At 60.1% G+C, this 26,833-nt stretch overlaps 6 protein-coding genes across 6 annotated transcripts; all 6 read left to right on the plus strand.

Annotated features, from left to right (window-relative positions):
* Window positions 1-138: 138 nt before the first annotated feature.
* On the plus strand, window positions 139-10,197 carry LSCM1_02650 (uncharacterized protein; the record flags this gene model as incomplete). The annotated part of the gene is made up of 1 exon (XM_067320228.1): window positions 139-10,197. The coding sequence occupies one exon, from the start codon at window positions 139-141 to the stop codon at window positions 10,195-10,197; it is 10,059 nt and encodes a 3,352-aa protein (XP_067175603.1).
* Window positions 10,198-12,262: 2,065 nt separating this feature from the next.
* Window positions 12,263-14,842, plus strand: LSCM1_02651 (uncharacterized protein; the record flags this gene model as incomplete). Its single annotated transcript, XM_067320229.1, has 1 exon — window positions 12,263-14,842. One exon carries the CDS (start codon window positions 12,263-12,265, stop codon window positions 14,840-14,842), a length of 2,580 nt encoding a protein of 859 aa, XP_067175604.1.
* Window positions 14,843-16,346: 1,504 nt separating this feature from the next.
* On the plus strand, window positions 16,347-18,227 carry LSCM1_02652 (uncharacterized protein; the record flags this gene model as incomplete). The annotated part of the gene is made up of 1 exon (XM_067320230.1): window positions 16,347-18,227. The coding sequence occupies one exon, from the start codon at window positions 16,347-16,349 to the stop codon at window positions 18,225-18,227; it is 1,881 nt and encodes a 626-aa protein (XP_067175605.1).
* Window positions 18,228-19,100: 873 nt separating this feature from the next.
* Window positions 19,101-20,114, plus strand: LSCM1_02653 (uncharacterized protein; the record flags this gene model as incomplete). Its single annotated transcript, XM_067320231.1, has 1 exon — window positions 19,101-20,114. One exon carries the CDS (start codon window positions 19,101-19,103, stop codon window positions 20,112-20,114), a length of 1,014 nt encoding a protein of 337 aa, XP_067175606.1.
* Window positions 20,115-22,495: 2,381 nt separating this feature from the next.
* On the plus strand, window positions 22,496-23,215 carry LSCM1_02654 (uncharacterized protein; the record flags this gene model as incomplete). The annotated part of the gene is made up of 1 exon (XM_067320232.1): window positions 22,496-23,215. One exon carries the CDS (start codon window positions 22,496-22,498, stop codon window positions 23,213-23,215), a length of 720 nt encoding a protein of 239 aa, XP_067175607.1.
* Window positions 23,216-25,711: 2,496 nt separating this feature from the next.
* LSCM1_02655 (uncharacterized protein) lies at window positions 25,712-26,374 on the plus strand (the record flags this gene model as incomplete). The annotated part of the gene is made up of 1 exon (XM_067320233.1): window positions 25,712-26,374. One exon carries the CDS (start codon window positions 25,712-25,714, stop codon window positions 26,372-26,374), a length of 663 nt encoding a protein of 220 aa, XP_067175608.1.
* Window positions 26,375-26,833: the final 459 nt, after the last annotated feature.

The following is a 26,833-nucleotide window of genomic DNA, read 5'->3' on the forward strand; positions in this document are numbered from 1 at the left end:
CTCACCTCCTTCCCTTTCTTTCCCTGCCTCTCTCTCTCCCTCTCTCGTGCGCGCTCCGAGAAGCAAACACGACGGAGGAGAAAAAAAGGTAAAGAAGAGCGGAGCTCAACTCTTTTGTTATATCACCGCCACCTCGCGATGCTGAGCTTCAAGAGCATCGCTGGGTTCCTCAAGAAGGTGGGTGGCACACGCGACGATCACAGCAAAGAGGGTCGCCAACGAGGAGGCGCTGATGGAAGTCATGCTGGTGCAGCGAATCCAACGAGTACCAGTGACGTAGGCGATGTTGCTCACCACCGTCTACAAGGAAGCAGTCGCACCATCTTCACCGGCCACGCAGGTGCGGCGGTCGCACCGCACCACATGGATGCTGCTTTCGAGTCGAACTCGAGTGAGTCCCCCACATTAGGAATGCCCTCTGCCTTTGGTGACAACGTAATGTTCACCTCCTCGCATATTCTCAGGGGGCTTCCACCGAATACCAGCACGCAAGACGTCTTGCTGCATATTCGGCGCGTCGTACAGGAGCGCAGCGAGCAGCTGCAGCAGGAGGCGCTGGACGAGCCCGAGCGCTTATCAGCCGTGCTACAGCGCGGTGGCAGTGATGCCAGCAGCGCTGCTGGTGAGTGCACCTCTCCAACAGCGGTGCAGCGGCAGAAGAGCGCCTCGCTCACATCTATTGCCGCCACCGACGGCGCTGACGTGCGCGCCGCGCAAACAGAGAGCGCCGGCACTTGTGCTACAGTAAAGGGGAGGACGGATAAAGGAGTGGCGGCAGTGGCATGGGAGCAAGTGCGTAAGCTTCAGAAGATGCGAGCCGAGATGATTGATGCGCTGGATGTGTGCTTGCAGGAAGTGCCAGAGGGCCCACGCACGTGGGGCAGTAGCGCGTCTGGTGTGTCCGACGAAGAGCGCGCGCGGAACAGCAAGGCTGGCGCAGATGCGCCGCAGCCGCAGGAGCGCCCCAGTGTCACACTGGAGACCGCGGCAGACAAGAGCACCGGCAGGCTGCTCGAGGGTGTGAGGACGGAGTCAGATCTCGTTGTGTCGCGGCAGGACTCCTGCAGCTCGGCTTCCCCACTGACCATGGCTAATCCGTCAGCTGTACTAGCGCAAGAGCCCCCGCACCCAACTGAATTTGGCCATTACGAGTGGCGGCGGCTTCTAATGGATATTATCAACGTACTGGTGCGCATCGACCGAGCTCTCCTCCACGATGTACGTTCCCGCGCATTTGGGCGTCTCGCTCCTGCGAGCGCAGGTGCTAACAACGCCAGCCCAGAGTTCCGGTGGGAGCACCTCTCGCAAGTCTTCCCGGCCCCAGTCATGCCAGTAGCCCCCTCCAGCGGTCCAGATGCGACGGCGAATGGCTCACGTCGAAGTCAGCCGCCGCTCACGCCGACCCGTGGCCCTCATCGTCACCCACCGCACGGAGACGCGGCGCAGCTGAACTCGCCCCCTCCTCATCGATTTGCGGACCCTGTTACCGGCGCAGGAACGGCAGCTGCGGGCGAGGGAGTCAGCACACCAGTAGTCGCCACCAGCGCTGCCCGAGTTGGCTCCCACGCCTCACCTTTTCACAAGGTCAAGCTAGCGCTGGTGAATAGCGGCATCGTTTCGCCCGAGCCGCCTATGGACGCCGCCGCAACGAAGGAGGACAAGAAGGTGTTGGAAGAGCTTCTCACCATCGTCTGCTCCCTTGCCAGCTGGGCTATCGTCAAGGCCATCTTGCGACATCACTTGCACATGCTGGATCAGCGGCAGAGCCGCGGTAGCCTCGCACCATCGCCCAAGTCAACCACCACCGGGACGGTGAGCTGGCGCGTTGGCACGGACGCGCCTTCGCTGACGACAAGCGTGGAAGTGGAGGGGGTCAGTAGCACCAACACCACCGGTCGTCCACCGCTGGCCCCTCCTGCCCCGCCCCATCCAGCAGCGATCAATGATGCTACCCCCTCCAGTGGCGCGGCGGAAACCGGTGCGGGAGCCGCAGCATCAGCATCGGCGGACGGCGAACAAAGCAAGCACACGAATTATGTTAGCGCGATGGACGACGTGGATGCCATTCCGTACATCGACTGGGTGGCAGTGGTGCGGGAGCTGGCGGAATGGATCGGCGAGCAGCACTTCGTCACGATTGCGGAGTGCATCCTCTGCGCGAGTTTCTTGCGCGATGATGGGCGGGAGATGGTGCTGTGCATGCTGCAGACCCCAAAGCCTCGTCGGCTGCTCATTAACATTCACCGTCATGCAGACAAGCTGCGCCGAGCTGACGTGGACTCGCTTCTTGGTGTCTCGCCACCTTCGCGCGCAGTGACCGCAGCAACGGTGCCGGCAGGCAGTCCCACCGCCACTGCAACAGCCTTCTCTGGATCGGCCCCGGCAACTGCATCCAACACGTCAACGAATAGTGGCACTCCGTCGGCCAGTAGCGGTAGTGGCACAGCGACCGCAGCGCCACCCGCGAGCGTCTCCACAAGTGCCACTCCGACGGCGGCTGCCCCAGGGGCCTCGTCTTTCCTCCCGGCCGCAAAGAAAGGTGCCCCCCCCACTGCGACGGCGACTTCATTAACGCCCAACACCATTCGGGCGATGCTGGAAGATCATACGCTGGTAATGGACGACCTCGTCGCGCGGCTGGAAATGACATACCGCAAAGCCGTGGCAAACACCTGGGCATCCTACCTGGAGGGCGCCATTGAGGCGGACGTGCAGCGCCTCTCCATCAACGCGGCAGGCGCTGCCGTGGCGGGGCCGCCCGCCACGGCCCCGGATTCCGCCGCACCGTCCCACCAAAGGACAGTAGGCGAGGAGCTGTTGAGACAGAGCAGTAGCAGCGCAGCATCGCCGCTGATGCTCTCGCCGCTTCAGCAGGAGCGTATCACAGACTCGAAGACTCTCTGTCGCCTTGCCACTGTCTTCTTCTTCGGCTCTGATGCGTGGTCAGAGAAGAAGCGGGAGCGCCGGTTTACGCTTCTCTTTCGCAGCATGCGCGGGAGGATGGAACAGTATAGCGAATCCGCCGCGACGCGGCGAAATTTGCGTCGCGGCACGACCTGCGCCACCTCCACGACGCACACAGTCGTATCTGCTGCCGCGGCAAGTCCTACCGAGTCTCACCCGCTCGTTGAGCTTACTACGGCTGCAGCTACCACGACAGCAACCACCCCAAGCAGCAGAGGCGGCTCACAATCGCAGAGCCTCACCATCCTGCCTCAGATGAGCACAGCCGGCCCCTCTATTCCCAGTGCTGGGACAGGTCTGACACCGACGAAGTTTAGCGTGGAAGACACATCTGCAAGGGTGTTGCCGCCTGCAGGGTGCCCGCCCACCGCGAGTAACGTTGGTGGCGTTGGCAATCCCACCGTAACTCGCCACGGCGGAGCTCTGGCGGCCCAATCGACGACTACCCAGCTTCTTTCATCGAATGCGAGCGCTGCTGCCATCTCCGCCCACAGCACCCCACTCGCCACCTCACTCCTCATCAGCCGCGGCGGAGCCTCCGATGTGGAGGCGCAGGTGCCGGTATTAGGCGGGACCATCAGCAGCTCCACACCGCTTACCGTGGGGCACGCAGATCGGTCGGCGGCGTCGTCACCATGTGCCTTTCCGATGGTCCCGTCAGAGCCCATGACCCCGCCGCCGGAGCCGCCGCATTCAGACTTTAGAACCACAATGCAGAAGTGTGCCGGAGAGGGTCACCAAGAGGCAGGCGAGGGCAACCTCGGCAGACACGCCACGGAAGCGAGCGCACTGGAGTCCTTGGTGCTGGAGCGAATCGTGAACATGTCATGGTCGGCAGCCCTGCACAAGCGAGGCGAGCAGTGCTTGACCGCAAAACCACCGCGCTTAGAGGAGGCGGAGCGGGATGCGCTGGAGGAGCGCCTCGTCGCAAACGCCTTTGGTGAGTTCCGCGCGCGTCAGCGCGCCATCGTGTCTCTCATCAACGCACGGCTGGCCTCGGGCAAGTCGGTGGAAGCGCTGACAAACGCGCAGAAGCACTTTAAGTTTGAGAAGAAGGAGTGGACGAGCCACAACCAAACCATCTTCTCTGCGATGCGGTACCTCCAATCCATGGTGTTCCTCGTGCGCGCCCAAGCCGCGTGCCGCGTCTACGGCGCCGTCATCGAAACCGTGCAGTTTGTACTGCCGCAGGCCGCCCTGTGCGAGCAAATGTTGCAGGTGCTGGCACCTCGGCCTCGGGGCGACTACATCCTCCGCTTCGGCGACTGTCGGTCAAAGCTACTTCGATCCTACGTGTATCTGCTGAAGGAAGGCTGGCTGGCCCACGCCGCCTTCAACGACTTGGCAAAGGCGGAGAAGTACTTCATGAAATGTGCGCAGGTCATACAAATGCTGCGTCGCCGCGCGCGAGAGACGGAATTGTTTACTGCCTACATGGAGCGTGGCGCGCAGCTAATGAAGTTGAAGGAGTACAGACAGTCGGTGGAGCTATTTCGCTGCGCTGTAAATATTGCGAGGAAGTCTCTGCAGGTAGCCGATGCAGCAGCAGCAGCGGCGGCGAGCGCCAGCGCAAGCAGTGAAAGTGGTGTCTTCAGCACAAGCTCATCCGTCGGCGCCGCCGCGCCTTCGTTAGGGCCAGCTATGACGAACATCGAGAATGCGGTGTCTGTTGCCGCGACGGGGCTCGCTGCGAAAATGCCGCCGGCGCCATCGCAGCAGCAGTTTCACCGTAACCTGCACCTGCGCGCTGCTGGCTCCGGCAGCCTCACCACGGCCGAGGAGCACATCCCTGGCGTCACAGACGCCATTGAGGACGACCTGGAGCTGATATGGCGCGTGGCGGAGAGCGAGCGCATGCTGGCACTGTCGTACGTCACCCAAGCCGAGCACGAAGTTAATGTGCGAGAGCGCCGCGAGGAACTGAGCAACGCCGTCAGCTACGCCTACAGCTCGCAGCGGTCACTGCAGCGGTGGCAAAGGAAGGGCGGAACGCCGAAGCGGTTGCTGACAGCAGTGCCGTGCAGCCTTATCGTTATTTGCAAAGGCCTCCTGTTGCTGAACCAACCACGCAAGGCCGCCCTGCTGCTGGAGCCACTTATTGAGAGCAAGCCGAACTCAACGCTGGTACGGCCGCCCATGTGGGGGGAGATTCTGCACCCGACGGAGGACCCGTACACGACAGAAGACGTGGTCCTACGCACGTATGTGAGCTCGGTGAAGATCGCCGTCTTCATGCTGTACGCGCGGTGCCTAGCCGAGTTCGACGGCGACCGCGCCCTCCGCGCTGTCACGCTGGTTGATCAGCTACTCCAGGAGATCGACGCTTGGATCTGCACAATCCGCACCGAGCTCCGCCGCGCACTAGAGGACATCAGCACCAAGGACAAAACAGTCGCCAACTCGCTCAACTCGCCTCGCACGGCGCAGAAAATTGAGGCGCTGCGGCGCATCGGTGCTGCCTCTCCTCGTGGTCCGTCTGGGCACAGACAGAACAGCGAAGATGTCGAGGATGAGCACAGCGACGGGCGACTGTGCTACGGCCCTGTGGCGGAAACCATTGCCTCCGCCTCCACTGCCACCACGACAGTTGGCAGGTGCACGGCCCGCACAATCGATGTGCCGACTCTGCAGGTGCCAACCAGCCACTCCTCTACTGGATCGCCGTCGCCGCTCGATGAAGGCCGCCAGAGCCCAGGCTGGAACTCCCCAGATGAAGCCCCGCTGCGGCCACGGCGTACGGTGGCGGCGGGAAGTGGTGCTGAGGCGGACGACGATGATCCAGCTCCTCGGAGCAGCTCGATTCATCTCAGTGGTGTTGCTGCCGACCGCAGCGGGACGGATTTGCCCCCTTTCATACACAGCGCAAACGCCAATGCCTCCAGCTCCGCAGCGATCCCGTCGGCGCACTGCAGCAACAGTCCCAGCGCCACAGCCTCACACTTGCCACATCTGCCACCGATCCGTGTACACACAGAGAGCTCGAGCGAGTGCATGACAGCGCTCTTTGCGCTTCGCGAGGCCAAGTCGCACATCCGTAAAGCGCTTCGCGGCATTTTCATCGTCAGTGGTGACGCACATTCCCTCATCAAGAACTGGGAGGAGGCGCTGAAGGTCTACTCGCATGCCCTCGTCATCACGATGAGCGAGGTCGAGGCAGCTAGCGCTGCAGCGCATTCGCGCCGCCGTGTCAGTCAGGCCACCCCACGAGCTCGCTTTTCGTCAGCACAGTCCTCGACGGGTCCGATTGGCGCGGACGACGGTGCGTCGCTGTCCGCTCCCCACGACACGTTCGAGGCTCTCGGTAACAGCATCGTTGGTGACACCGCCACTTCCTTACAAGGCTGGGGCCCAGTCGTCCCACTGGACGAGGAGTTCTTCCTGTGGGATGAGGAAGATGTGCTCATTGCCGACAACCTGGTCAACCGCGAGCTGACGGCGTCCACAGCGGCAAAGGACCTTCGGGCGGTGGTAGCTGACGAGGAGCGCATGGACTCGCGGGCGTGCGAGAGCGTTGTGCTCAGCAAACTGGCGAACGTCTACCGCGCCCTCGAAAAGCCAACCACGGCGATCCACTACCACACGCTTGTCATGGAGTACGCCAACGAGTGCCACGACAAGCTGCTGGCCTACAACTCCATGCTGAGCCTTGCTCGACTGTACACTGCCGCAAACTTGAGCGACAAGGCGCGCGACGCGTGGGCAAAGGTGAGCGAGCTGGCGAAAGAGTACGAAGACAAGGAGGTGAGTCGGGAGACGATGCGCAACATCGTGGCAGGGCAGGAAGCCGCTGGCATGTACATCGAAGTCGTGAAGACAGCGGAGGAACTGGAGAAGCTCGCCACCGGCGAGGAGGGCGAAGACGCCGCCAGAGACAGCCGCTTCGCCCTCGAGGCGCTGGCGAACGCGAACCTGCAGCTGGGGCACTTTGACGCTTGCATCGCCGCCCTCGACAGTCGTGAAAAGGTGCAGGAGAAGTCGGCGGAGTGGAGCGGCGCACTGCTGAGCATGCGTGCAAAGGCGCGAATGGGGCTGAACAAGTCGGCGGAAGCAATCAAAGTCATGCAAAGCTGGGCCACCAAGGCGCGCAACCTGGGCAACTGGGTGGAGCTTGGTAAGGCCAACTCGGCGCTCTCGGCCGCGTATGCCTCAGAAAACCACAACATGCTGGCGCGCTGCCACCACGAAGCCACGCTGAATGCCTTAGCCCTCGCCGAGACGCTTGATGACGAGTGCCGCCACATTGCGCTCGACAGTGCGCGGTGGCTAGTGCACTACGCGTACCTTGACGACACCATAGTGCAGATCGACCCAACGCTGACGTACACCGGCGGCGGTGGCCTCACTAGCGACTCGGAGGCGAGCGGTGGTGACTTCAACTTCATAGATAGTGGCCTGTGCAACATGAGCGGCGACCTTGGGGTACTGCTTGCCAAAGAGGAGGAGCTGCGCCGCGCAGCATCCATACTTGGAGAAGACTGCAAGTTGGGCTGCCACGACGACGACGACGACTTTGGTGGAGAGGGTTTTCTATCAAATCAGAGCATCTTTGGTGGGCGGGCCTCCGGGCTGTCGTTGGCCGATACCCTCGCACCGAAGGAGCGCGGCGTGTCGGAGAAGGAGGGGCAGCGTGAAGATGGCGCGCCCGCGCCGGAGGAAGACAGGGCCGAGGATGCAGCAGCAACAGCAGTGGCCGACGGCGATGACGACGACGCACCGTCCATGGTGGCCTCCTTCATCTCTGCATCGCTGGCACCAAAGGATTCAAGCATGGCGACTCAGCCGCCCTCGCTCGCCTCCACGATGACGGCCTCAATGCGCGGGCCCCTCATCCACCCAGAAGGTGCCCTGGGCGGCAGTAATGATCACAGCGAAGGCAGCAGCAGCGCAGGGCAGTCGGACGGCGGTGACAACGAGGCGATCGAGGACGCGGAAGATGAGGCACGAAGGAGGGCGGAGGTGGAGGAGGTGCTCCACCCCGTGCATGTGGAGGACGCTGCAGAGCACCCTCAAGGTCCTAAGCTGACGATGAGTATCGAGGCCGAGGAGGCCGCTGACTTGACCAATCTCAAGAAGTCTGCACCAAGGCCAACCGTCACCACCACGTCAGTCAAGCCCACAGTGAGCACTGCAGCAGTGACCGGCAGCGGTGCGCCGGCTGGCAAGTCCGTATCCAGCACTTACGTGCCGCCCCCAACAAGCCTTGCCAATGTCTCTATCTGCAGCCGCCCGGCAGCCGCCGCGTCGGGCACTGATGTCTTGGAGCTGCCGGTCAATGCAAACTGCGCCGCCTCCGAGCATACAAATTTTTCTGGGCCTAGCTCGACGAGCTCTCCTCTGATTAGCAGCTCCCCACGCAGAGCAGCCTTCAAGGCCGGGGCACCCGTAATCGCTGGCGGCATAGACGGCGATGGTGCTCAAGAGCGCAAGCCCTCGACATTGCGCACGACATACTTTCGAGGCGCGATCGAAACCATCGAGACGGCAGCGCAGCTGCTTCTCGTGCCTCGCAGCGTGCGCCACATTGTCATTCCGTACAGCCCAGCCGAGGCGGTCGACTTCGCCTTGCTCGCCCATCCGAAGTCCCTCTTCGTCTTCTACTTTGCCGAGTACACCACCGAGTACGGGGCACAGTGTGATGTCGTGGTCCGTCCTCCTCACACTGCCGGCTTCATTAAGTTGCGGACGCAGATATCTCTCCAGAAGTACCACAGCAAAGACGCGATGAGCACACTTCTGGCGTCGACTTCGACTGAGATTTCAATGGCGGCGGTGCACAGCATTGCCTCGGAGACAGCTGGGGCCGGATTGCCGTCAGCGCACCCCTTTGGCACGGCTATGGCGCGGGTCACGACGGGAAGCTCGACTTTAAGTGCGCCCCTCAGCAACACGACGGTTGAGGCGCTGCGGATTGTCTTGGACGAGGAGACATCAACGTGCCTCCGCAACCTCTACGCGGATGCCTGGCAGCCCATCGCAGATCGCATGCGCCGCGAGCACGTGACCTACCAAGACGCCGAGACACTCATAATAGTGCCGGATATATCCCTCATGCAGTTGCCTTTTGCCGGCTTCTTGCCATCGCCCAACTACGGCGACGAGGACTCACCACTGGGCGAGCAGTTCACGCTGATTGTGGCGCCATCTCTGACCCACTTTGTGCACTATGGCATGACAAGGCACCTGCAGCGCTCTCACAACACGAGCGGGGCGCTGGACCCGGCCGCCAACAAGTACATCTTCCTGCCCTACGACAGTAACGGAGGCGCAGGTGCAACGGTTCTATCCACTCCGCTCACGATGCCGATCTTCGTGCCGTGTGCGCCGTCGTCCCCTAATGGGCGGCGGCAGCAGCAGTCGAAGACCTGCGGTGGCATGGCCGCGAATTCGACCGCGAGTGGGCTGACAGCCACGGTGGACTCCGCCGCCGGCAAGGCGCTTGCGCAACACCCTACTGCACCCCTTCTCTCGTCAGCGCACTCCCTCGCAGACTCCTTGCTTACTGGCCATAACCTTGCTGCTTCTGCGGCTTTAGGTGACGTAAGTGTGCGCAGCTATCCTGCGCCAGGTGATCCCATGCCAACTACGCCGAGCTGCGCCCCGCAGCAGACCGAAAAGGATGCCACCTTTGACGATTTGCTGAGCACCTGGCGGGTGCACCGTGGGTGTACGCGCAAGGAACTCATCCATGCCTTCACGGATGTGCGCACGCAGGCCCTGATGTTCCTTGCCCCAATCGACCAAGGGGTGATTCGAGTCGCAGATGGTGTCGTGACGATCCAGGATCTGACACTGAATCTAACGCAGGTACGGCCTCATCTGCAGCCGGCCGCCCGCGTCGCCAATCCAGGCGGCGCCTCCAGCATCGGTGGCACCGCTGTGACAGCAGTGCCGCCGCCGCACCGCCTTCCTCCGCTCTGCTCTCACATTGACTTACTCGTCCTTACTGCCAGCCGTAGCCAATACCCAACTGTCAGCGATGTCGGTGCGGCAGCGAAGATGTGCATGGCGCTTGGCGTGCGCCGAGTGCTCCGACTCAACATTCTGCACGGCTTAGCCCCAAACGACGAGCACCACGCCTTCATCGCACTTTACCTCGCCAACCTCAAGAAGGTGATGCGGTGGTCTCTGCAAAATCCGTACGCAGTGGCGCTCCGCACGACTATGGCGGAGGCACGGGCGTTGGGAATGTCCTCCAACACATGGGGCGCATTCACCCTGGTGGGTGTGCCGTAAGTAGCGATGGGGGCAGTGCACTAAGCCAGTTGCACGCTCGCACGGGTTACGGAGTACAGCACGCCATGCCACGAGCAATGTACCTCTTCTTTTTCCTCTCTGCCTTTCTGCATCCCACGGCACCAGGGCTCGCATGTATGTGTTATGAGTGCGCAGCTGGGGTAACCTTGACAATCGCCTGGTGTATGTCCCTGATAGTGTTGCGCCCTGTGCCCACCCCCCATCCCCATGGCCTCGTCTGCGTGTGTGTGTGTGTGTTATTTGCTTGATTCGCTGCGCCCCCCGTCCGCTTCTACACGCCCGTGAGATACATCTGTCCCTTTCCTTCACCTTTGGGGATGTCGTCGCGTAGCGCATCGAGATGCTTTTTGTGCCCACGTATTGTTCAGCTCCTCCTCCCCTCCCCCTCCATCACCACCGCCACTGTGTAAGTGATGGTGAGCTTCCACACATCACTGCGGTCTGCGTTGGTGTTGCTTCTGATATCTTTCCGAGTCTTTCTGTGCTGTTGCTATCGCTGTTATGTGAAACGTATCGTATGGTGGGACTGCAAACTTCTCTCTCTCTGACTTTGGTCAGGACCCTCATCTTGTACTCGATGTTGTTCATGTTGGAGCTCCAGATTTTCGTTCTCCGGTATGTCTGTGTTTTTTGTGTGCGTAGGTCGGGGCGAAGGGGGAGGGGGTATGGAGCAATGCTTTTTTTATTTTTTATCCCTCTCCTCTCCTCCTTGTTAGTGGGCTATTTGTCGCTCTCTATGCCGATTTGGCATCCTCTTACTCTCGTCCGTACTCAGCGCTTATGTGTGCGTCTAAGTGTCTCTAAGTCTTTGGTGGCGCGGGGGGTACGCACCCACTTATCTTACCCATCTTTCTGATAGAGCGGGTGCATGAGGAGCGCTTGTGTTCGGTGCGGATATGCTCGCTTGTGTGCGCGCGCGTTGGTGCGCAGGTGTTGGTGGTATTGCTGCTTTGGTGGGACAGTTTCGATTGTGATGTATGCTCTGCAGGAAGGGGGGAGTGGCGCCACTTGTCCGGCCCGCACTCATTCCTGTTGCCTTCCCTATGCGTGCGCGCTGTGCGGTCGAGGGGGTTTTTTTGTTGCAGTTGCTGTTGTCAAGCCTCTTTATCTTTTGAAGGACGGCGCCCTACGGCAGACGTGTAAGTCGCTCAAATAAAGCAAACACATTAAATGGAAGACCTGCGCACGCCCCCTACCCCTCTCCCTCTCTCACACTCCCCTTCCGCGTCCCCAGCACTCGGCTGCGAGAACACTGGGCGTCCCGCGCGTCCAGGAAAGTGGTAAGGCATTCACGGGGGGGATGCATCGAGAGCCTTGGCAGGGCGGACCGACCATTTCGCTTGCCTCCTTCGTTTCAATGTTGAATGATTCCCTTCGCGGGCATGGGTCCTCTCTCGCGCCTCTGCCCCGCGCTCCCTTGATGAGTGTGACACCCTCTCCCTCCCTCCTCTTTCTGCACTACTCTGTGGTCTCCCCACCTTTTTTTCGTGTGGGTGTTCCCTTGTGCATTCGATGCTGCTCCGCCCCACTTCTTCAAGGAGCAGCGGGCAGCCCCTCCGCTTAGCGCACACACATACATACGCCCCCGAGCAACCTTCGCCCATTCACTACACCGAGCCCCAACAAGGCGTGCACTGGCATTACCGAAGCGGTAGCAGAGCATTCACGTCAGGCGGGGGAAGCCTGAGAAGGTTTCAAAGGCATTAGAGAGCATAGAACGGTGCTGTTGTGGTGTCGGTTATTTCTGCGTGCATATATGGATGGGAGGGTGGCGTTTAGAGGCTACGCGTGGAAACACACACACACATACACATACACACAGAGAGAGACACCGGGGCACACATACTCATATTTATATATCTGTGCATAACCATCAAGAAGGCACAGCAAAGAGGAAGAGAGGTGGCGAAGAGGACAACAGCTCATCGATAGACTTTCCTGAGTACTCTCCTTTGAGTTACGTTTGTTCTGTGAGTTTAGCCCCCACCCACCCACCACCACCACCACCCCTCACCCCCTCTTTCCCTCTGCTTTGCGGGACGCCATGACCGCCTACACCCTCGCCCCGCTGCCAGTGCGCTTCGACAGCAACATTCGCCTCACCTTACACCAGGCGTTTCTCTCCACAGCCGGCGTGCTGCTCAGCGATCCCGTTGCGCGTGTCCACGTCGTCACCGTCAAGACGCGGCGCGCGCTGCCGCCCTCCTCTGCAGCAAACGCAAACTCTCATCACCACCACCACCACGGCGCCACCGCCGCAGCAGCAGCGGAGGGGGGGATTCGCGTTGTACTGAACTCGAAGGAGATGGCCAAGTCCAAGCCGCATCTCTTCACCGCGCACCCCAACTTCAACGAGACGTTCCACTTTACCGTGGCGGAGACGACCACACTGACGTCGCTCTCGACTCCTGGCAAGGGAATAGGGGACAGAGCTGACTTTACTGCCCAAGGGAGTAAGAAACGGGAGGATGGCAGTCGAAACGGCAGCAGCGAGAGCGTCGTGGACTATGTCGTCATCACGATCGAGTCCGCTGACGGCACGGCCTTTTACGGTGAGGCGTACGCGCCTTTCAGTCCACACTGTTCCAGCTGCGTTCCCGCCACGAACCCGGTGCGCGTGATGTTGTCGCCACGCAACGCTCAGGACGCCGCAGACCCTCTTTTTCTGCAAGACAACGCGCTGCTGGAAGCCAAGCACCTCGACGACTTCGGGTTCGTGACCATCAGCTGGGAGGTTGCAGTGGTACCACATGGTGGGGCGCTGATGGGGACTGAGCCTCCACCTGCACCCTCCTCGCCGCTTCGTTGTGCTTCCTCATTTCCAGTTGGGTTGACGCTGCGGGCGACATGGCTGGCGCGTGCCGCCACCTACGTACGTGGAGCCCAATACACCACGTCCGTCGAGTTCGGAGGGCAGGAGCGCTTTGTCCTCTCCGATCCACAGAAGCCGCTGTGCTTGGCGCTGCAGAGCGGGTCAGCCGGGGCGGAACTGCATCGTGCCGTCGTGCACTGCTGTGTTCAGAGCATCGCCGATCCCGCCAAGTCCCATGACGTCGCAGTGCCGCTGCCGCTCCCCCCGCTGACCTCCGCTGCCGCTCGCAACCGTGACGTTCGGTGGGTCGCGCCTGTTCGCACAGCCAGCGGTGTTGACCTAGGCTTGCTACTCGTGACGATGCGGGTGTCCAGCAAGCCGCTCTCCGCCGATGCGCCGCGCTGCCCAGATGCGAGCTGCACACGTGTGAATGACCCGATTCATCAAGAAGAGTATCAGCACTTGGCGCAGCTCTGGGGAAAGTCACAGCCGCCACAGGTGCCGCCTGGTGCCTATCAACCGATTGCTTGGGAGTCTCAGCAGCATGTCTCGGAGGCTGCGCAGCGCCAGTGCAAGCGGCAGTGCATCCTGGACGCACAGCCTACTGCTGAGCATTTGCGGCACATCTTTGATGTCCTGATGGGTCGCACGTCGCTCGACGGCGGGGTGGCGCGGGTGGCGGCGGCGTTCAGCAGTAAAGTCCTGTCAGAGGTGACGGCCGAAGACCTACGAGAGCTGATGGTGGGCTGCGCCTTTCACACAGCGCAGCTGTCCGTGCAGGAGGCGGCGCGCTTCTGCTTTCTGGCTCTGCGCCGTGACGTCGAAGACGCTGTCGCAGCTGAGGAGGTGCAGTACATGGTGGACCACTGCCTGTTGGAGAAGACAGTCGAGATGCCGGCTGGAGAGAGGAAGCGATTAGTCACCGACCTGTTCGCCGACGCCCGCACCGTCTGCTACCATGACTTTGCGAAGTACGTGTTACACAACTACGCCTTGTGGGCGACACTGGGTGTTCCACTGACCGTGGACGAATCAGGATCAAGCTTGCAGCGACAGCATGCTGCCCTTCTCCACCCGTCAGGATCGGGGGCAGCCTTGCTGGACGTGGCTAGTTTTCCTCCGCCCCCCTGGGGTTTAACTGGGGTCCCCGGGGCAGCGGTAGCGGCAACCTCCACGCAAGGCTCTGCCGCAGCCCTCGCGACCGCACTCGCCGACCCTTCGTCACCGAATGTTTGGCGAACGTTTGTGGTGCGAGTTGCGCAAGCGCCTCAGAAGGCATTCAGCGTCACTGCCCACGCGGCAGACCGCATTAGTGATGTTATGGCGATGGTGGAGGATAGCACCGGCATCAAGCCCTCGCGGCAGGAGTGGCGAGTTGTCAGCGGTGGTGCAGAGGGTGCCGGCGTCTCCGCTGGAGCCCAGAAGCCCCTCGATCCCGCGACGCTGGTCGGGAGCACAACGCTTGGTCTCCCGTCAGCGCTGCGTAGCAGCTCGCCTCTGCCCCCCTCCTCGACCTTCGTTGGCAGTGCCGCGCAAGAAGTGTGGGTCTATGAGACAGAGGAATTTATCCAAGTGCGCTTCCACGTGAAGGATCGATTGCTCAGCAAGAAGGACTGGCAAGAGCGACTGCCAGTGAAGGAGAAGGTGTTGAAGGTGCGCGCTGCGGTACAACGCAGGACGCTCATTCCACTCTCTCGATGCACCCTCACAGTGAAGCAAAGCAACGGCGTGGTGGCGAAGTTGCAGGACCGCCACACGCTTGGTCACTATCACCTCGTTAGCGGCGACATCATTGAGGTCTCGCAGGAGTAACCGCACCAGCACTCTGGTGTGTGTGCGGCGGCGGTACAGAATGCATAACTGGGGAGGCGACGCGGTGTCTCTCTTTTTTCCTTTCTCTCTCTCTCAACCTGCAGGAGATGTGTGCTGCGCTTGAGGATGAATGCCGGTATGCGTGTCTTACAATACCAAGTGCGTCAAGCATGGAAAAGAGTGCTGTACGTGAGGCCGTCACTGAGAGGCGCGATGAGGGCGCGAGTGTCTTCGGGAAACCCCAGTTTTGTCTTTGCTATTGCTCCTTCGAGCTTCTCTGTTGCGCTTCTTCGCCCGCGTGCACGATGGCATGGAGGCAAGGGACATAGAAGCCTACCCACGAGTATCATGATCATGAGTGACGGGGCTGCAAGGCGTGCAGGGATGCATGTATAATGCTCTCTCCCGCAGATACATGTCTGTTTGGTTTCTTCGCTGCCCCCTCCCCCGCCACCACCACCCTCTTCAGCTTCGGTGTCGATTTGTATGTTTGTGCCGCGCCCTGTCTGCCTGCACGTGAGATTTATATATTTACACACACGACTTTCTTATTGGCTTATGCGCCTCCTCGGGGATGATTTGATTGCTGATGTCAGGCTCTGCTTGCGTGCGCATCTGCATCTGCGAGAGCAGCAGCAACAGCAGTGACTCTCTGGAGGCGCAAGGTGCTGCGTTGTGCCTACGCGACTTCTCCGTTGTCTTCTCTGAGAAAGCGAGAGCGAAGGAGTCAGCAGGCGGTCAAAACAAGCGGCAGATGCATGTCAACTCTGCAAGGGCGCATTACTGTCCGAAGCAAAGATATGGGTCGACGTGTGCGGGCTATGAAAAAGTCTTCGCCTCCCTTTTTTCTGTTCCTGTCTTCGGTACAGGTGCGCACACATCAGCACGAGTACTCGGAACTTCTGCACTCTCCATGATGAGGTATGGGGGGAGGGGAGAGGAGGGGGGGAAGCGCATCGACTTATCTCCTGGAAGTACCCTTTGCACGCATAGATGAGGAAAAAAGTCCATGGCAAGCTTCTGCCCTCCTCCCCTCACACACACACACACGCACGCACGCTTTCCATCACGAAGCATAGGTCACTCGTGGAAAGGAGGACTGCAGCAGTGTTTGGTGCCGGGTGAGGGGGGGCTCTGGCACCTTTTACGTGGGTGCAGACGCAACCCTGTTGTGAGGTATCTATGTATCATTGTGTGCGTGTGTCTTACTCCCTCTCATGACCACCACGCACGCGTGCCCTCTTCTGTGGCGCATGCAATGCCTCGGCTCTTTTGGCGCATACGCCTCCCCATCATTACTGGCCTGGAATGCTTGGTGCATTTCACCTCTCCCTCCATCACGTCATTCATCCCTACTACAGCACACACACACACACGCAGTCGCGCACGCGCCACATTCATTACGGGACAACCATCTCTCACAGTCGCTGCCTCGCGTAATCCTCACCTCCGTTTCCTCATCACTCGACCGTGAAGTCTACGCAAGCTTCTCGTCACCTGCTCCATGCGCGATGTGATCACTCTCTTCATCGAGGCAAGCGTATCGAAGGGGGAGTGGCAGGTAGCCCTCAGTGCTCTACAGCTTCCCCAAGCCGCTCCGCGCAGCAGCAGCGGTGCCGGATGGTCATTGGCGGCGGAGGCAGCCTTCAACCTCTTCCGTCTCTCCAGCACCCTCTCCAGGAAGGGGGAGTGGATGGCAGCACTCGCAGTCCTGCGTAATGCACCATTGCCATTCGCCGCTCACGGGCAAAAACAGTACTCGTCTGCCTATCTCGCAGCGCGCGTTCGGGCATACCAGCATGTCCTGGAGGCCTGCTGCAGTACCAGCTCGGCAGCAGCCATAGAGGACGCTGCGGTGGACACGCGAGCGACTGCGTCTGCGCGTGATGTGAATGCGAGTGCGGAAGATCTGTCCTTTGAGTGTGCACTCGGCCTGGTCGAGGAGGCGCTTTTCGCGTTGGACGGCGCGGCTGAGCTCTGTGGACAGTGCGGAACGCCATTGGAAGAGGTGGCAGGGGGAGACTGCACGAAGCCGCTCCTTACCCCTGTAGAAGCCTCCTCTCTCGAGTCAAAGAGTGGAGCCGCATGCGTCGAGGACCTCCTGCGATGGTGCCGCGCTGAACTTCCCCGACGCCGTTCCCCCACTGGGGTAGCGACGTTGGAGCAAACCGAAGTCGCCATGCAGAGGCTGACGAAGCTATCGGCCGAGGCTCTGCGCGGTGTCTCGGAGACACGCATGTTCGAACCGAAGGCGCCTTCAAAAGAGCTAAGCAATGGAAGAGTCCCCGATTTAGGCGTGGATTCGTCGTGTACGCGAACCGCCTCAGATCAACAGCGTGCAGTGGAAGAGCTTACAACGCTTTTGGCCGGCAGCAGTCGAGCCGCTAATGCCTGGGTGACCTCGCTCAACCTTCTGCAACGAATTCCGTCGGAGTGCGTCACCGGGCACCTCTTCACCGCCCTTCTGCGGCACCTTCTCGAGCACCATCGGGGAGGCGAGGTAGCTCGACTGCTTCGCACGTTCCTGTTGCTGCAACCGTGCGACGACAGCGCGCAAAGCGCTTCACAATCACTGGCGCTTACACAACCTTCACGTGCCACAGCAAAGGTGCTGCGCGCCGACAGTACCGTCATTAAGGCTGTGGCGGAGGCGTGTCACCGGCTGCGGCGCAGCGACTTTGCGGCTGCGCTTCTCCTTGACACTGAGGCACGCGCTGCAATGACACCGTCGGCAGCTGTGCCACTGGTGATGACGCTGCGTGACGCTGGCGCGTACTCCGCGGTGCTGCTCTGGTGGGAGCGTCTACGGCAAGAACAGTTTGCTCTGCGCTACCCGCTTCTACGGCACGCGAAGCTCAGCAGCTACGTCGCCTCGTGTGTCTTGCGCCACACCACCGCGATAGAGGGAGAAGTCACCGCTGAGATGCAGCGAGCAGGCTCATCCTCCACGGAGAAAGGGACACGCGGCAGCTCCACTGCTCGTTTCACTGGAGACTGGCAGAGAGCTCTGGATGCCTTCCGTGACGCAGTGGCGCCATCGCATGATCCGGCCCTTCTCCTTCTTTTCCAGTTGCGGGTGCTTCGGCAGGCGGGGCAGTGGAACGCTGCGGTGCAACTCTTCAACGAGTTTTGTCAGACGCACCCCAACGCTCGGAACTCCGCGCAGTCCGCCTCCGACCTCGCCGGCCGGGAGCGCGATGGCACACACGACAGCCAGCGTAGCCGGGGCACTCGTTGCGAGGACTCCTACCCGGCCCCCGCTCGGGAGCGCGTTAGTGCCATGAAGAGCGCATGCGCGGTCCTAACCCAAGAACACGCGGAGCAGTGGATGCCCTTGCCCGTACTGGCCCGCCTCCGCCGGCAGGTGCAGGATTGGAAGCCGTGACTGTTGGAGTCAAGGCGGGCGGCGCTGATTCCGCTGCTCCCACGAGTCTCTGCCATCCGAGGGAGTGCCCGCAGCCTCATCTTTTTCCTCTTCTTCCGCCCGACCGAGCGTTTTCACGGTGAGGCGCGTCTAGCGAGAAGGACGCCGCATTCGTGGAGGTGGCGGTGGTGCAGCGACGTGCGCCTTGACGCCGCTGGCGTGTGCTTCGATCTGTGGCTGTCCACGCTCTCTGCGTCCGTAGCAAGCACACACGCACACATCTACGCACGAATGCAGACTGATGGCCAAAAGCGGAAGCGCCCCTACCCCACTTCCTCTCTTGTGCTCAACGGCTGCAATCAACACCGATGCGATATGGCCATCTGCTTCGTCCATGCCAAATCTCTTTCTCTCCCTCTGTGTTGTTGTCCTCCGCCGATCCTCTCCGCATCGCCTCTGCCCACAACGCCTTCCTCAGTCTCTGCCTCGCTTTGCGCCTCGATCGACTCTTTCTGCACGCACGTGAGCCCGCGATTTTTTCCGCTTACCTGTGTGCTTCTCAGCCTTTGCCTTCCGGCGTGTTTACCCCCTTTGCCTCGTGAAGGGGTGGGGAACCGCAAGAGGAGCGTTCTTGCGCCCACACCAGGCGGTGCCGGTGCCCGTTTCACGTCCCCTCCACCCCCCCCTCCCCCTGCATCTGCGAGAAGACATACAACGCTGCCCGTGATCCAAAAGGGAACTGCCTGCGAGAGAGCGACAAAGGGGGCAGCAAAGGTTGTCGATGCCGCCTGTGGCAGCATACCCTTGCCTAGCGCCTTGAACTCGCTTCTGCCAGTCGGCAGCCTCCAAGAGGCGAGTAGCACAGCGGCGCAGCAGCGAGAATCAACGAAGGTTATGGGGATGCCGCCCGTATCCCCCAGAAGCTCTCAAATCGATTACGCGAGTCAGTCTGACGCCTCTGTGGCCACGCTCGGGAAATACCGAGGCAGTCACAGCGGTAGTGTCAGCGGCGGCAGCGACAGCGACCTCTACAGCGAAGATGAAAGTGAAGACAGCGAAAACCCTGTCGAGCGCCGCGTCAGCGTGGCACTGCCCGCGTTTCAGCATCACCGTCCTCGGCTCAGCATCCATGGCAACAGCGCTAGCCTTTATACCCAGCGAGCAGCAGGCTTGCCGAAGAGCGCACCTGTGTCCTACTTCAGTAGCTCCAAGGTGAGCTCTCTTTCCATCCGAAACGAAATCGACTGCTATCTGTGGCTTTTGCGCTATGTCTACAAGAAAATTGAGGAGGACCGGCTGCCGTGGATGACGGACTTCGCTGACATGGAGAAGATGGAGCTGCCGCGCAAGGCGAAGGAGATTGCTGTGCGACTCAACCTCAACGTCCCGTACTACTTCTCCAACTATCTTGAAATATTTTACGCCGTCACAATGCCGCTTCTTTTTCTGTACAACACGCCCTTCTGCATTGTTACCTTCCTCACTTTGGTGATGATCCACTCGATCCGAATGCGCAAGAAGAGCACATCCGTGTACGGCGACGGTGTGGTGGTGCTGGGTCGATCGATTGGGTACCGCAAGCTGGGCCACCTGCTCCTCTTGGCCCTAGCTGTGTTGTTTGTGTTTTTCGATGGACTGCGCACATTGATGTGGGTGCTCCTGCTGAACTTCTGTGTAATTGTCCCCCATGCGCTAATGCGCAAGCCCACGTACTTCGACGATGAGGACCTGGAGAAGTGCCGGCCGAAGCTAGGGCAGTACGCTATTTGCCTAGTTATTCTGGTGCTCGCCTATCTGGAGGGTGACGCGTGCGACGACGAGGAGGCAGAAAACCGGCGCGCGGTGGAGCTGGAGCGAAGGCGGCTGGCGCAGGTCCTCGCAAAGCGCGAGGCAAAGGAAAAACACTGATGATGGAGATGATTCTCCGGGCGGCAACAGCAGTTGTTCTCGGCTGTGGAAGGGAGGAAGAAGCTGCGTGCCGGCTTCTCACCCGATAGCGCCACTGTGCTGCGCTTGCGCGATGGGCGTGCCCCGTTATAGCAGTTGCTGTCTGCTTTACAAATGTATTAGAGGTGCGCTGACTCTTTTAGTAGCGGCTGTCGCATTCGCGCTCGTGTATTTCCTCTCTTTGGCCTTCGCTCTACGCTGCACAGAAAGTGTAGTTGTGCGCCGCGCTCCTTCCGTATGCGTGTCGCTCTCCGACTGTCACACTCGCTATGGCACGTATGATGGTCGATGTGTGGAGAGATGAGAATGGTGAGGAGGGGGAGAAGGCCGTGGAGGCGTCGAAGAATGAAGGATATAAAAAAATGGGCCCGCAGAAGAGGCGGCCTAGCTGAGGAGGGGAGGTCTGTAGCGCAGCTCCATGAAGGTATACCTCTCGTTGAAAGCTGTCTACGCGGACTGGTGTGTTCGTGCGTGTACTCCTCCCCCATAGAACTCGCTCAAACGTTTTCTGCGTTCTGTTGCCCGTGGCCAGAGGAGGCTGTGGTACGGCCCCCGTTTTTCTTGTTCGCCTCTCCCCCTCCTCCTCCTTCCCTCTCTCTCCTGTTTTATTTTATGTGATGATGCTGCTGTACCTTTTCGATTTCCTATGTATGGGCACACATGCGCAAGGCTATCGTAGGGGAAGGGGGGCGGATGATCGTCACTGTGAAGCGCTGCAGTTATATTCTGTGGAATTGTGCATGTATTAGTGTCAAAGCTTCGGTGAGGCGTAGACATCAACGGCTGCCGGCCCTTGACTTCGCTCTGCAAAGTTCCGGCTCGCCTTTCCTCCTCCCTCCCTCCCTCTCTCTCGTTCATGTTCCCTTCTGTATTTTCTGCTTAGGCTGTCGGTTGCCGCTGTACACGTATCGCTCAGAGGTTCACTTCCTCCACGCGCCGCTCCCGTTCGGCGCTTTTACCCGCTTGCACGCAAACACCTCATGATGACAAAGGGGCGACGCCTCCGCGAGGGCAGCATCCCAGTCCGGCGGACGCGCTCTGTCGAGAGGCCTGGCAGCCTCCCCCTCCTTATCCTCTGCCAAACGCCGAGCCGCTTCTGGAGGTGCCGACCTGGGGCCGAGCACCCGCAACGTGGGAAGAGGGGTGGCCAGCGGTGCAGCGCCACGGATGCCGGCGGCCAGGCTCTGTGTAGCGCTGCGTCGCCGCAAGGTGCGGCGGTGCGCAGGCTTCGTGCCATGCGCTTGGTGGGCGGAGTGTCGGCGTCACACGGGTGCACCTCGCCCGGCCCTGGCACCGCCTGCTGGTGTGGGGCGCCCCCCTGCGCACCACCCCGATGCGGATGCAGGCACGTGGCGGCCTGCATGGTGGTGGTGGGGGGCGGTGTGCGGGGCGGGTAGGGCTTTGGGGCAGGGTGGCGTGCTCGGATGGCGGGGCCGGCGCACTGCTGCGAGGGGTGTCGGCGCGGTTGTTTTGCACGAGTCGATGGGGTGTGTCACAGGCCGGGGGGAGGGAGGCCCAGTGAAGTCGGACTTGGGTGCTCTGTATCGCAGAGGATTGTCCTCGCTGAAATGGCAAAGCAAAAAGAGGTGGGTGAGGCCTGTGCTGTCTTTCGGCGCTGTGGGCGTCTCTCATGGCATCAAGAAGGGGGCGACAGAGTCTTCTTTCACCCTGAAGTGGAAGCCATGCCTTCGTAGCACTTGTCATGCAGCGGCGTACTGCTCACATTGCGTGTGGGAAACAGCCCAGCGACACCTCATGATCCCCTTCTGTCTGCTTACCCTCCGTGCCTTCCAAAGAAGTGCAGCCCATTCCTCTCCCTTCACGTCCACCAATGGTGAGGAGGCGATTGCGAAGAAGGAGTAACCTCGCACTGCCGTCCGTACCCAACGCAAATACGCCTGTGTATGCTCTTGCATAAGAGAAGCTTTCTATTCCTGTTGGCGTGTCCTCGGTGTAAGCGGCGCAACCGCACACACGCACGCTGCATACGACTCGGATCGCCGGAGGCTCATGTGCTGGCTTGTCCATAGCCTTGGCATAACGCTCTTACCGTCTGGCCGCCTCCACCCCCTTTCATCCTCTCACGCTGGAAAGGAGCAAAAGTGTTCATCCCCCCAGCACGTGCGCATATCATCTCTCATGCCCCTTCCTGTTGGTCGCTGACTTCTTACGCCTCTCCTGAACCTTTTCTCTTTGATACTGAGAGCCTCTCCTACTCGCAGCTGCGCACACACACGCATATATATATATACGCCTACGGGTTTTGGCTCCTGCCTCCCAGCCCTCCCACCTCATTCACACGCACGCCGCCCAATTTCTTAGGAAGCCACATTTCATTTAATATGATGAGTGGCCGCGAAGCCGATAAGGTAGTCATGATCGAGAAGATGACTTTTGTGGAGGGCTCGATTCCCAGTGCCATCGCGGACGGGTCCACCGACGCCGCTGCTACTCACAGCGTCCCTCTCGCGTACCCTGGAAATGACGAGCCGTTGCCCAGTTATGTGTCCATCTTTGTGTCGGATATTCCCCTCGCTGCCAAGGTACAGCAGCTGTTCCACGTGAGTCGTCAACATGTGATGCGCAACTTCACGGCCCTCCGTCCGTGGTCAGAGTTCTTCGATACCACGTTCTTCTGCTCGCCTTCCGGGGTGACGGACACGGTGAACCGGCTGAACCGCAACCTCCCCTACTTCTACGCTAACTACCTGGTGCTTTCGCTTGCGTGCTCCTCTTACATCCTTCTCATCAATCTTCCATTCGCCATCTATGCCGTGCTGTTGGTCATGTGGTACCTCTTCATCCGAAGCCGCTCGGCCATCGTGGCCGCCCTCGCCGCCCAAGGTGCCTCGGAAGAAGAGCAAATGGTGTACATCGCGAGCCGCCCCTTCACCGTATCGCAGCTGTACCTCATGCTCATAGCATTCGGCGTCGTCGGCTTCTACATCACCAGTGGTAGCTCTGTCATCTTCTGGCTGTTGCTGACGTCGCTTGGTGTTTCAGTTGGTCATGCATCGATGCGTCGTCCCCCCATCCAGGACTCAGCCTTCGACTTTGTGTAGCGCCAATGAGCCACACCACTTGTGAACGCACCAACACCATCGCTGCCTTCAGCGACTTGGCGTTAGCGATGCATAGACGGAAAGAGAGGGGGAGGGGAGGGGGCTAATATGAGAGACCGGGACACAGCTGCAAGAGCATTTTGGCACACCATGCAGAAGGAGCCATGCACTCGCGTACCGAGGGGCAGAAGCGCAGCGAAAGCCCTCTGGGTCTTTGAGGGTCTGTCAACTTGCTGGCTGGCGTGCGCTGCAAGCATGCATGCATGTGTGTATGTGTACGTGTGTATGCGTATGTGTGTGTGTGTGTGTGTAGCGCTCCACGAAAAAGAGTCCGGAGAAACGATGCCACGTCAGGGGTATTTCAAGCGCGCACCTTTCACTCCCCCTCCCTCTCTTTTTCTCTCCAGAGTTTGGCATTTTCGGTCTACCTGCAACCTGTCGCGATGCCCCCCACCCACCCACCACCACCACTCCCCTCCTTAGTTACCTTTAGTCTCTTTGTCCTCCCCTCCCCTCGTTCCCTTCCCGAAACGGACTTCTCTCGCATAATTGGTGCACACGCACGTGGGGCCATGCCCTCGTGGCGTTTCGTTCGCTTTGGCGCACTTCTGATCAGCGGTTTTCCTCCTCTTCCTCCTCCTCTTGTTTCCCAAGGCGATGTTGATGTTGGGCCGCTAGTGCTGTTGTTGTCGCTGTTGCTGTTCTCCCTCTCTCGCGTCCATCACCTCTTTCGGCTTGTACTCGGGGTACCGTATCCCCCACCGCCACCTCATCTGCCATTCTGAATGGTGAGTGTCTATGTCTCCTCCTTACGTTCAGCGACCATTGCACACAGCCGCGCTCGCATTGGAACCCGTTTTCTATCGCAGGTGCTATTCCATACGGCTCCTTACGTGGGTGTACGCCTGGAATCGGGAGCCGTCACGTTGGCCTGCAACATGCACCAGTGCAGGCTTTCAGGGAGACGCGAGAGGTGGAATCGAGAATGGCAGCAAGGCACTCTGCCTCTCTCCCACCCACCCCTCTCTTTGCATCAATGGGGGAACGCTTCAAAGCACAACGCCTCCATGACTCACAGCCGCCTCGCGCTCTCACTCCCTTTCTGCACCCCCTTTTCGTGGACCCTCTCCGCCCTACTCACTCCCCCTCCCTCCCTCCTTTACCTGCATCTGACTTCAACGCACCCGAGCGCGACCGCATGTGCGCAAACACGCCCATCCGGCTCGCTTGCACAGACTCCCATCCATCCCACTAGTACCGCTTCTTCTTTTTTTTCACACCTTCTCCTCTGCTTTCCTACCCATAGGCAGCCTCGGTGGAGGGTATGCGGAAGATGCGCCCCTCCGCTTTAGGGAACTGGTTGGCCCGTTGACCTCGGCTTGCAACTGCGTACGTCTTGTTGCGGGGCGTAGGCGCCAGTACATTTTATTCTCTCTCTCTGTGTCGTGGTAATTCGAGCCTTGGCAGATCGCACGCCATTTCCTCGAGTCCCTCTCTGACTTTCGCCGTTTCTCCGTCACAGCAACCAGCAGGTAACCGCTCTTGGGCCGTCTCATCACTGACGCGAGCGAGAAGGACCCATCTGGTCCTTCTTTATCGCCACCTCCTCAAGGGTGAGCGCACGTCTCTTTTCGATGCCGTCCGTTTCGCAGTTTACGAGTCGCTGCTTTTGCGAATCAGCCGAAGCCGTACAGGGTGCTGACGCTATCGCCGTACCACACACATATCGCTTGACGTAGACAAAGGCAGGCCAACTACTTGGCGGGGAAGAGAGGGGGAGCTGATACGCGCATATGCAGACGGAAAGCATAAAAAAAAGAGGAGGGAGGAGTGGGTACGGGGGCCGCCATGTGCTCTGTAAAGTCTTCTCTGTTCCATCCCCGTCACCACGCATTCATATTGTTCTCCGCGCTCCCTTTCAGCGTGCCCGATTCATTGCACGCACACCAGCAAACATACGCATGCAGCCAAAGCCCGCCCGCCCCCCTCCCTTTGACAGCACAATGGCTGAATACGAATCGTCTAGGAGAAGCCGCCTGCCGTCTCATCCGGTCATCCGCCTTGCGGCCTCTGTTTCTCCTTCCTCATCCCTTCTTCGGCTGACGCGCGGCAGCGGCGCAGGTGAGCCCCTGCCTCCCAGCAGAAACCTCTTGTGTACACACGTCAGCGGGAGCGAGAAGCGGAGGAACACGTGTGCGGCAGGCGCGCGAGTGGCGTCTCCCTCTCTTTTTTAGGTGCACATCAATGCCTCTTTGCAAATGCCAACGCTTTCCCTTCCAGCCCTTATCGATCTCTCTGCCGTTTCTCACGGGCGCTGTTGCAGCGCTGCCATTCGTTCACCGCTTTCTCCCGGTGGCCGCCTCTCATTCTCTGTCGTCGACTTCACGGCCGTATCGTTTCGGCTCGCTTTTCATCCGCGCATTTGACCCCATCCCGCTCCCGCCTTCCTTTCAGCCGCATCTGCACCCCTGCGCGCGCGTCTGCCTCGCCTGCACGATGCATCTGCTCTACCAAAAGAACCCTGACAACGCGCCGGCGCAGAAGATTCTCGCGGCAGCGGCCTACGCGGGTGTGGAGATGACGGCGGAGTCCTGTGGCGAGAACAAAGCCAGCACCGACCCTGAGTTCTTCAACTTGTGCGATCCGTGTGGGGAATACCCGGTGCTAGAGCTCGAAGACGGCTCCGGCGTGTGCGTTTTCGGCGCGAACGCAATCCTGCGCTACGTGGCGCGCATGCAAAGTGAAGGCTCGCTGCACCCGTATGGTCGCACACCGTTCGAGGCGAGTCAGGTGGACATGTGGATTGACTTTTCGAGCACGGAGATTGACGCGGCGAACATGCCGTACATCCGCATGGCGTACGAGAAGACCACCAGCGACGTGCCAGCGGACGCCCTCGACAAGGTGAGGGCTGTACTAGCTGGATTGGAGGAGGTGCTGAGCATACGCACCTTTCTCGTCGGCGAGCGCCTGTCCATTGCCGATGTGGCCGTCGCCTTCTCGATCCACTGGGTATACCGCTGCAACCGCAAGCATGGCTATGCTCTCGCCAAGGAGTACCGCGCCGTGTACCGTCACTACAACACGGTCATGCGCCACCCCAAGATTCACGCCACGATGCGAAAGGAAGGGGCAACACTCGGGCCTCTGCGCATTTAGAGGTGGTGAGTTAAGCTTTCCTTCGGAGAACGGTGTCAGGAAAGGCAAAGGATGCCGGCTGAGAGACTGCCTCGCGACGGCCTTTGTTGCTTCTCTCTTTCCGGCCTGTTGCCGAGCGCCTCGCTCACTGCGTAACATTGATGTACGTAGCCGATGCCGTTCTTCTTCACGATACATCCGTGGAAGGCCCTTCCCTCCCTCCCCTCCTATCCTTCCACTCTCGACCCATTCAACTCTGGTTGCCTCGTGTTACCTGGGGGAGAGAGAGACAGAGATTGTGGCCTGGGCATTCGTGTTCCAACTCGCCCTGGTGAGTCGGTGTGGATGCACGATTTTTTTTCTGTGGTCTCGCTGTTTTCATATTACATCGTTCTTGCCAGCTCACCCTCCTCGTTGCGTCTCCTGCTTTTTCTTGGCTGTTGGTATGTGTTTGTGTGTGTGTGTGTGTGCGCCGCTAAG

The sequence above is a fragment of the Leishmania martiniquensis genome, chromosome 33, assembly GCF_017916325.1.
Source record: "Leishmania martiniquensis isolate LSCM1 chromosome 33, whole genome shotgun sequence".
In the NCBI taxonomy this organism is placed as follows: Eukaryota; Euglenozoa; class Kinetoplastea; order Trypanosomatida; family Trypanosomatidae; genus Leishmania; species Leishmania martiniquensis.